A 10,842-nucleotide genomic window follows, 5' to 3' on the forward strand; every position below is an offset into this window, starting at 1 on the left:
CTTTAACCTTCCCGTTACAGTAGCGTAGTGGAGTGGTCTCAACAGAGATCCATCCAGTGGGCTGCAAAGACAAAAGCATTTACACTCTGGCCACCTGCAGTTTGCTGTCACCCGCTCTGTACCACTGAGGGTAAAGCACTGTGTATGGGTTTACTTTTCATGGGAGGGAGCAACTATTGAAAACCTAAACTTTAATGCAACCTTCCACGGCCTCCTCTCCTACAGCTACCTCCTCCTAATTCTTTCAGTGTCTGCTGCCTACTTGCCTCTGAGCTCAGCAGACACAATGGTGCCGTGGGCAGCCAGGGGGATACCATGCCCCTGCAGCCTTGCTCGGAGTCCCTGCTGCAACAGCTCCTCCTCCAGGCCCAGACTCAGTGACTGCAGGGCTTGCAGCAGGAAGTGTAGCCGGAAATGAACCAAGACACTGGAATTCCCATCCCTGCAGGCAGGAGAGAAGTCTTTGGAGAAGAAGGGCTCCTGCTGGAATCTTGTGGGATCTCTTGGGTGTCTACTAGGATTCCTTCACCTGAAGGAGACTCCGACTCACCTGTAACCCAGCACAGTGCAGCCCACACAGCTGGCCTCCAACTCTGTCTCCTGAAAGCTGCTTACAAACTGCAACATAGACAAGACCAGCACACAGATTAGGCACCTGCCCTGCTGGGACCTGCTGTGTACATCCAGAGCTGGGGGGCAAAGAAAAGCACCCCTCTCACTCTCAGTACACCCAGCAGTCACAGAGCCATGTAAATGACAAGGGCACTTTGAGGTTATTTGGATGAAAAACTGCCATATCAGCAGATGGATGAATAAAATGTCCATCCACATGATGGTGAGGTGCCTACACGCGCTGCCCCAGGGACAGACCCTAAGCCCACGACGCTCAGGGAGGGAACCAGACACAGGAGGCCACACTGTGATTCCATTTGTGTGACACGTCCAGGACGGGCTTGTCCACTGATGGGGACAGGGCTCGTGGGTGCTAGGGACTGATGGCTGATGGGGATGGATTTGCTTTAGGGGTGATGGAATGTTCTGAAACTACAGAGATAATGGTTGCAAGAATTGTTGAATATACTAAATGCCACTGAATTATTATTATTATTTTTTAAGATTTTATTTGACAGAGCAAGAGCACAAGCAGGGGAAGCGGCAGAGGTAGAGGGAGAAGTAGACTTCTCAGTGAGCAGGGATCCCAACGTGGGCCTGGATCTCAGGACCTGGAGATCATGACCCGAGTCAAAGGTAGACTCTTAACCAACTGAGCCACCCAGGTGCCCCAAGCATGTGATTCTTGATTTCAGGGTCATGAGTTTGTGCCCCACATTGGGTGCAAAGATCACTTAAATAAAACTTTAAAAAATAATTAATTTTATTTTACATGGATTTTACATTAAGAAAATCCTGCTTTGTGTAAATCGATGCTATTAGGAACTTGCTTATCCTTCGTGTGCTGTTGAGTGACCGTCCACTGTCCACTTCTCCTGGGGCTGTTTCAGGTTTAGCACTGAAAGGCTCCTGTCCTGGGAACTGGGATGAGTATTGTTCTGGATGCTGTCCCCAGCAGCACCAAGGCTGGGGGTTCCCGAGAGCTGCCTGGCACCTCACGTGACCTGTACCTAGGGTGACAAGATGTCCCAATTTACCTGCTCTCCCAGGGCAGTTATGAAATGGCATCCCTGTTCATGGTCAGTGTTCTAGCTTGGCTGTTAAACCTCATGGTCACGACTCCCGCTCCCTGAAGCACAGGATACAGAGTTCTCCCTCCCAGGAGTCCCTCTGTTTCTCTTACTTCCACTTTCTGAGTCCATGTCCCTATTGCCCACATTCAGGCTTGCACTGGCCCACAGAACAGTCCACAAATTTTGGCCAGTGTTCTACACCTGCCCTGCCCCACGTGCCAGCCACTGGTCACACATGGCTGGGATCAGAGGAACTGGTCTTCACATTTCACATAATTCATACTTAAATTTTAAAAGATACTCCAGTTACCAGAAGACTCTTAAGTATAGTTGGAGCAACTCAGGTATGTAAATGTTATAGAATCTACGTATTGATTGTGTTCCTGACGAAAATTTAGCATCCGTAGATGCGAGGGCAAAACGCACTGGGTTTTGAAGACTCAATACGAAAAAATAAAAAAAAGGAATGAATTGTCTCATTAATACCTACTTTATGTCGAGGGCATGAAATATTTTCAATGTTCTTGGTTAAATTCAATATGTTATTAAAATTAAACTTACCTGCTTTCTTTTCCTTAATGTAGCTGCTAAAAACATTTTAAATTATGCACAGGGCTTGTGTTGTTATTTCTTTCAGTCAGTGCTTTAGGGTATGGGACCGAGGTCAGCAAGCTAACACCCACAGGCTGAATTCAAGTCCTGGCCTGTTTTTATACAGTTCACAAACTACGAATGGTTTTTATGTCTTTAAGTGGCTGGAGAAAGTCAAAAGAAAAATAGTATTTCAGGGATCCCTGGGTGGCGCAGTGGTTTAGCGCCTGCCTTTGGCCCAGGGCGCGATCCTGGAGACCCGGGACAGAATCCCACGCCGGGGTCCTGGTGCATGGAGCCTGCTTCTCCCTCTGCCTGTGTCTCTGCCTCTCTCTCTCTATCATAAATAAAAAATTTTAAAAAATAGTATTTCATGTTACACACACGTTATTTGAAATGTGTATTTCAGCGTCCACAAATAAAGTTTTATTGGCACAGAGCCACAAGCACTCACTTACAGTCCTCTGTGGCACCTGCTGAGCCGCTGAGCCGGAGAAGCCTGTCTGGCCTTAGAGGAAAAGCGTGCTGACCCCTGGTCTGGGTGGTGGGGACTCCTAAGCGCTGCCCTGCTTTTCTCACGTCTTATCTTACAGCCTCCAGGCCACAGGCAGAGTGCTCTTTTCAAAATATGAATTCTCACCTAGTGATCCCTCCTCCTTCTCTTGGAACGAAATTTAAAATATTTTCTCAACTTGAGATAAAACTCACCCACCTTTAAACACAGCTTTTAAAAACATACAACCGGATGGGTTTTAGTGCCGTCACAGGGTTGTGCAGGCGTCACCACAACCAATTTTTGAACATTCCGTCAGCCCAAAAGCAACCCCGTCTCCCCATGAGCAGTCACACACAGCCCACCCCCCTCTGGCAGCCCCTGACAACCACGAGCCCTCTCCTCGTCCATGCAGGAGCCCGTCCTGCACGTGTCACACACATGGACTCCCCCCCACCCCGTGGGGCCTCCTGTGTCTGGTTCCCTCCCCGAGTGTCCTGGGCTCAGGGTCCGTCCCCAGGGCAGCAGGTAGGGGGGCCGCACTCCTCTTCGTGGCCGAGGGACGTGCCCGAGTGTGGATGGACTTCCTGTGTTTGTTCATTCACCCATCAACGGGCATTTGAGTGTTTCCACCTTTTGGCTCTCATGAACCCTGCGGCTGTGGACACAGGTGTGTGGGCTGCACGGACATGAACTTTCTTTTCTCTTGGGTGGAATCGCTGGATCATATGGAAGTCACGCCTGACCTGCCCGGCTGCCTGCCGGCTTCCACAGCAGCTGCCCTCCGTCAGGTCCCCCGCAGCGGTGTGAGGGTTCTGATCCCACCACAACTTATAACCTGTCAAAGTGCCCCAAGCCCAGCAGGGGCAGACGCCACTGCTGCCACTCCCCCGTGTTCAGGGCCCACCAGCGCCGGCCCCAGCGGCCTCGTGCTCCGTGCCCCGTGTGCCCTCTTCTCTGCCTCAGCGCCTGCCCGGGCCTCCCCCGGCTCTGCTCGCCTGGTCACAGCCCGTGGCCGCCCTCACCAGCCTTTCCAGAGCGGGCGTCAGCACGCGGTAGTACTCGGAGGTCTCTCGCTGCAGGCTGCGGGCATACCGGACCCCCTGCAGCTCAGCCGTGTGCTCCACGTCGACCCCCTGTGTAGAGAGGGAAGCTGCGGACAAGACCAGGGCCCCGTGAGAGAGCCCAACTTCGGGGTCAGGGTGCACTTAAGTCAGCCTCAATGTCCCCAGCCACCCCGGAGCCATCACCCCAACAAACAGGTGGTGGGCTGACTTCCGGCGGGGAGCCTGAATGGTCATCAACAGGGCCCCCTTTCACTTCTCACACATGTTCTTGGCTCGATGACCGACCCTATGGTCACCCTCTGAAGGCACCCAGATGTCCCCAGGCTTTCTGACAGGACCAGCTCCTGCTCACCAGGTGTGCCTGGCTCAGGGCCTGAAGCTGGCTTCAGCCATGAACGGCTAAATGGCCTCAGGAGGAGACCCTTCCTCCAATTTGGAGCAATTCACACAAAATGCCACAGGGGCCTGATCCCAACCAGGAGGCATCAGGACTCTGGGACCACAGTCCCATGATGCCACCCTCGAAAGAACACAGATTTCCAACCGTTGGAAGTACTGTGTCAAAAGAACACAACAGCAAAGACTCAGAGTTGTAAACAGAACAAACTGACGGCTGCCAGAGGGGCGGGTGCGGAGGCAGCGGGGCACAGCCCGCGGTGTGCGTGGTGCGGGCCGGCAGCCACACGCGCGACAAGCCCAGCACAACCCAGAGACTTGTCCACCCACGGTGCTATACCCCTGCCGCAGACGTAGCGCTGCAGGCCTGCTCTGCCTCAGTTAAAAAAAAATAGATGATAGGGGTGCCTGGGTGGCTCAGTCGGGGAGGCATCTGCCTTTGGCTCGGGCCATGACCTCAGGGTCCCAGGATTGAGTCCCACATCCCGACTCCCTGCTCAGTTGGGAGTCTGCTTCTCCCTTTTCCTCTCCTCTACTGAAAGCAATACAGTTGAATATGCTAAGTCAATTCTAAACATAGCTTGTATTCAAAAATGAGCACCCTGGGGCGTCTCAGTGGTTTAGTTGGTAAAGCATCTACCTTCGGCTCAGGTCATGATCTCAGGTCCCGAGATCAAGCCTCACATTAGACTCCCTGCTCATGGGGGAGCCTGTTTCTTCCTCTCCCTCTGCTTGCTACTCCCCCTGCTTCTGCGCTCGCTCTCCCTCAAACAAATAAAATCTTTTAAAAAGTTAAAGTTGGGGCACCTGAGTGGCTCAGTGGTTGAGTGTCTGCCTTCAGCTCAGGGCGTGATCCTGGGGTCCTGGGATCGAGTCCCACATCTGGCTCCCTGCATGGAGCCTGCTTCTCCCTCTGCCTGTGTCTCTGCCTCTCTCTCTCTGTGTATCTCTCATGAATAAATAAATAAAATATTTTTTTAAAAAGTTAAAGTTAACAAAAAAATAAAAATGACCACTCTGTTGTGTGAATCAAGGTATTTATGTTTATGCTCTGTACTCTAAACCTTCTCTTTCTTTTTCTTTTCCAAAGCAATCACTACCCCCAACATGGGGCTTGAATTCACGATCCTGGGATCGAAGGTCGCTTGCTCCATGGGCTGAGTCAGCTGGGTACCCCCAACTAAGCCTGTTTTCCCTCTGCAATAATGACAGACTCACAGAAAGCTCAGGAATAGCAGGAAGGTCCCGTGTGTCTGACCCCCAGCTTCCCTCAAGGCTACCACCACCAATTAAAATTTTGAGCTGTATGGGAAGGGGATACGTTTTAACTTTAAATTATTTATAAGTTTAGGGCAGCCCGGGTGGCTCAGCGGTTTAGTGCAGCCTTTGGCCCAGGGCCTGAGCCTGGAGACTAAGGATCCAGTCACACGTTGGGCTCCCCGCAGGGAGCCTGCTTCTCCTTGTGCCTGTGTCTCTGCCTCTCTCTGTCTCTCATGAATAAATACATAACATCTTTAAGAAAATAATAAAAACAAATTATTTACAAGTTTAAAAAATTTGTAAATGTTTTTTAAAGCCTTCCTTAAGTTTCATGGGTCCTGATGAGGATTTTATTTGTATTAATCTCAATGCGTGTGGGCTTCCAGGATGCCCCTTCTAGGATGCCTCCCCGTCAGATGAGGACACACACACTCACACGGCACGGACTTTCCTGCATTTGACTCCCACTGCTGTTAGGGGGCCTGTCGGTCACCCCCGGCTGTGAGGGACTCCAGATGTTCCACAAATACAAAAATAAAATAGGTAAGAAATATACATGTGTACTACATATAAAAACCAAAGAAATCCACGTAGGATTGCCAACTTATTGTCTATCAGAGAAGAATGTTTTCTCTCTGTCACTTATTATCATTACTTCATGACAAAAAGGGGACTTTCTCACACACACACACACACACACACACACACACAAACTGTAGAAAGCTTAGCACCTGAGAGCCAGCCTGTTCCAGAGCAGCGCTGCCCAGAATGTCCTGTAATGACAGAATGTTCTAGATGTGTGCTGTCCAGTGTGGTATCCACCAGCTGCCCAGGAAGGTGGCTGGTGGGGATGAGAAACTGGCTTTTTTTAAAGTAGGCCCCACACCCAGCATGAAGCCCAGCGTGGGGTTTGAGCTCACAGCCCTAAGATCAAGACTTGAGCTGAGATCAAGAGTCTGACCCTCGGATCCCTGGGTGGCTCAGCGGTTTGGCGCCTGCCTTTGGGCCAGGGTGTGATCCTGGAGTCCTGGGATCGAGTCCCATGTCGGGCTCCCTACATGGGGCCTGCTTCTCCCTCTGCCTGTGTCTTTGCCTCCCTCTCTCTCTCTCTCTGTGTCTCTCATGAATAAATAAATCTTTAAAATAAAAAAGAGTCTGACACTCAACTAACTGAGCCGCCCAGGTGTCCCAAGGAATTGACTTTTCAATAATATTTGTTAACTGCTTTAACTGTAACCAGCCCCCAGGGCTCAGGGCTGCCATCCCCAGTAGCAACAAGGCAGGCAACAGGGGAAGAGCTGCTGTGTGTGGTGGCTAAGGATATCCACGGTCTCACGGGGAATGTCCATCTACACTCTCCACAAACATTACGGCAAATCCAGGACATGCAGTGGAAGGAAATGGACAAGCCCCAAGAGGTACGCAGACCCTGCTGTCACCTAGTGAATTCTCACGAGACAGCCCTAGGTATCATCTACGGAAACATGTCTCTGCGTGGAGACCTGTCAGGCTGCAAACCACTCACAGTTGCTGATACCACAGAGTTGTCACATGGAAAATCAAGGTAGGCCGTGGCCAGCTGCGGTGATGGGTTTTATAACTTACAAACAGACAACATGGTCAATAGGTGTAATGGCTCCACGTGGTTCGAAATCAGAAGCCAGCAAAAGGCGAATCTGGTGACAAATCTCCCTCCTGTGCTTGACTGCATGCTGTCCTCCCCAGAGGTAACCAGTTAGGCTCCAAAACTCCCTCCAGAAACAATTTATGCACACAGGCAAACACGTTTCCCTTTCTTGCTATTCAGCATCTCTCCCTACTCTTTCCTTTTTTCTTTTTTTTTTTTTTTTTAAGATTTTATCTATTTATTCATGAGAGGCTCTACAGAGAGAGAGGCAGAGACACAGGCAGAGGAAGAGGCTCCATGCAGGGAGCCCGACATGGGACTTGATCCCAGGACTCCAGGATCATGCCCTGAGCCGAAGGCAGACGCCCAATCACTGAGCGACCCAGGCATCCCCTCTCCCTACTTTTTCAACTAGCATCTTGGGATCCTCTTCTTAAAGTATAAAAAGAGCTTCCTGTTTATTTTTACATCTGCAACCCCACATTCTACAGAGAGACCACAGTTTTGTACGGTTCACCGTAAATAAGGTGACTTTCTACTGGGAGCAAACAGGAAACAGAGGCCACTGTGAATCGCAGGAACACAGACCACTGTTCGCTTGGGTGGGGGGTGGGGTGGGGCAGCAAAGGAAGAGACAGAATCTGAAGAAGACTCCACACCTAGTGTGGATCCTGACCTGGAGCTCAATCCCAGGACCCTGAGATCCAGGCCTGAGCTGAAATCAACAGTCGGATGCCTAACAACCAAGCCAAGCAGGCGCCCCGTTGTTCGCTTCTTACAATTTGAAAAGTATGAGTACTTTTCAAATTTCTCAATATCCAAAGGAGTTCACTTCACTGTTCCTACTTGCCTCCTTTCTCACTCCATGGTGAGAACTTCCTGGGAGAACACGGTTTGTGGAAAACGTGAATACCTGGCCCATCCTCGCACCCATCCGCCCCAGACTGCCACCCAGGCTCCTGGCCTGCCTCCCTTCTCTCCTGGTGGCCTGAGATTCAATTCCATGCTTGCTTGCTCAGCCCTTTGGTCCTGGGATCCTAACGCGGATACCACCAAGCCACTTCTAAGCATTTTCGTGTAGGCCACCTAGTGCCTGAACCCGTGCAAGCCCACGGCCGCTTACCCACGAGGACTCCCAGGGTGACCATCACAACGCTGGCGGCCGCCAGGGCAGAGAGGGCCACGCGGCAGCCCGCAGCCGGGACTTCCTTTGGTGCCCCAGGCACGAGCTGCAGGTCCCCAGCGATGGGCTCCATGGCTCCCAGACACGGAGCAGACGACCCGGACGCTGCAAGAAAGGGTGGAAAGACAGGGTCAGCTGGAGGACGCCTCCCGCCCCTAAGCAGGGGTGTCGCAGGTGCAGGGGGGCTGGGCGCCTGTCATACACGCGGGTTCGGCGTGGCTCCGTGACCCGCCAGGCGCGACGCTCCACCTCCCTGCGGCCCCGGTCACCGTCACGGCTCACCTAGCGCGGGAGGAACCACATCGGCTCGGACGCCCTCAAGCCCACGCGCGGGTACGGCTGGTCGCCCGGTCCCCCCGCCCCCACCTCCCAGAGGCGCCCCCTCCGTCCTCACCGCCCGCAGCGCGGGGTCTGCCCGTCTCTGGGAGGCCCCGGGGACCCAGGGTCACCCCCGCCCCGCGGCCTCCACCAGGTGCCCCCTGCCCGGGACGGGGACGTCTCGGGCCCCCGTGGAGCCGGGCCCGCGCCAGCTCTGGTGCCCGCGGCGTCCGTCGTGGCCTGGACTCCACGTGACCACCCGCGGCCGCCAGCATCCGCCGGAGGGACCGGCCTCCGCCCCCTCCGCCGCCAGGACGCCCGGTCTGAGGGCCTCAGTTCTTTGAGGACCGGGAGGAGCCACGTGCTTCTCTGTTCACGAGTCCAACGCGCCCGTCGAGTGCAGTGTCGCGAGAGACCCGAGCTGGGGTTCCCCCTAGGCCGCCCCTCGATCTCGGTCTCGCGAGAGACCCGAGTGGGGTCCTCCTAGGCCGCCCCTCGATCTCGGTCTCGCGAGAGATCCCAGTGGGGTCCTCCTAGGCCGCCCCTCGATCTCGGTCTCGCGAGAGATCCGAGTGGGGGTCCTGCTAGGCCGCCCCCTCGATCTCGGTCTCGCGAGAGATCCGAGTGGGGTCCTCCTAGGCCGCCCCTCGATCTCGGTCTCGCGAGAGATCCGAGTGGGGGTCCTCCTAGGCCGCCCCTCGATCTCGGTCTCGCGAGAGACCCGAGTGGGGTCCTCCTAGGCCGCCCCTCGATCTCGGTCTCGCGAGAGATCCCAGTGGGGGGTCCTCCTAGGCCGCCCCTCAAGCGCATCTCGCGAGAGACCCGAGTGGGGGTCCTAGGCCGCCCCTCAATCTGAGTCTCGCGAGAGATCCGAGCTGGGGTCCCCGTAGGCCGCCCCTCGAGCGCAGTCTCGCGAGAGACCCCGCCGAGGGCCCTGGAGGCCTTCTCGCGCGTCCGCCGCAGCCGAGGCCGAGGCCTGCGGGTCCTTCGGTCCCCTGGGGAGGCCGTGGGGCGGGAAGAGCAGCTGCGGCCTCGCCGCGGGCCTCCAGCTCCCGCCTGCCGGGTGGGCAGAGTGCGGCCTGCCGGCCCGCCTTTCCCCCAGGGACGCCGGGTTCTGGGACAGCAGGCGGGCCGCGAGCCGAGCCCGGGGTGCCGCCTGCAGGGCCCCTGCGCCCGCTGCCTCCGCGCCTCCCCCGCGGGGCTCTGGTCTCGGGCACCAGGATCCTGCAGAGACGAGGTTGGTGCAGGAGGCAGCCGATGGCTCCGAGAGGCCGCAGAGCTCCTTCGGGGGCCCGTGGGCACGAAAGGCGGCTGGCGTCGGGAAGAGTGCTGGGCACCCAGGTACGCCGAGTTTCAGGTGAGCAAAACATGCTCTGGGGCATGACTCTGTCCCCGGCGTCGTTAATGTCCACGTTTCCGCTGGGCTATGGTAACGGGTTTTCTGGTCAAACACTATGGTAGATGTTGCCCTGAAGCTGATTTTTAGATGCAACTGACTTTCAAATTAATAGACCTTTAAGTAGAGAAGATGACCCTCCCTGTTGTGGATGGGCCGCATGCAATCAGTTGAAGGCCTTCGGAGGAAAGGACATGTGGCTCCGGATGGCCTTGGGGACTTGAGCTGCAGTACCAGCCCTGCCCTGGGGCTCAGTCTGACTGCTGGTTGCCGACTTGCCAGCCCCCGTGGCCGTGTGAGCCAGTTCCTTAACGTGCCCCGCTCCTTCCTGTTGGCTCTGTTTCTCTGAAGAGCCTCGCTAATACGGTCTCTCGTATTTTGTGCAACATTAGGGCATATTTATACTAAAAAAAAAGAGTATTTGCTGTTTATTTGAGATTCAAATTTATGTGACTGTGCTGTATGTTCATTGTTAAAGTCTGAAACCCTGTGCTGGGGCCCAGCCAAAATATTCCATCTGCAAGAGAGTGCGTCCCCGATGGGAACGGCCACTCCATGCCTCACCGCCACCATCTGGAGCTGATGAGAAAGGGGAGATGCGCGGGGGTGGCGGGGAGTGAGGCTGTATAACACTTACCCCTTTATTCTTACACTTGAGCTGAATTGCCTTCTGAGGAGCCAGGGAATCTCTAAGAATCACTTGATGAAATGTTTTAGGGACAAAGACACCAAGATTCACCTCTGTGATTAGGGCTGGAAACTCAAGTTTAGTGTATGAGCTCATTGACACTCCCCCGACCAAACACACACACTATATTCATTCAGC

The 10,842-nt window shown here is 54.3% G+C and overlaps 1 protein-coding gene across 1 annotated transcript in view; it reads right to left on the reverse strand.

Annotated features, from left to right (window-relative positions):
* TMPRSS9 (transmembrane serine protease 9) overlaps positions 1-9,314 on the reverse strand; it is a 28,086-nt gene extending 18,772 nt beyond the window's left edge. Inside the window, 5 exon segments of the mRNA XM_025456835.3 lie at positions 267-442; positions 551-618; positions 3,795-3,922; positions 8,243-8,407; positions 8,697-9,314. Of these exon segments, the coding sequence (XP_025312620.3) occupies positions 267-442; positions 551-618; positions 3,795-3,922; positions 8,243-8,407; positions 8,697-8,895 (736 nt within the window). The 5' untranslated portion in view covers positions 8,896-9,314.
* Positions 9,315-10,842: the final 1,528 nt, after the last annotated feature.

The sequence above is a fragment of the Canis lupus genome, chromosome 20, assembly GCF_003254725.2.
Source record: "Canis lupus dingo isolate Sandy chromosome 20, ASM325472v2, whole genome shotgun sequence".
NCBI classification, from domain to species: domain Eukaryota; kingdom Metazoa; phylum Chordata; class Mammalia; order Carnivora; family Canidae; genus Canis; species Canis lupus.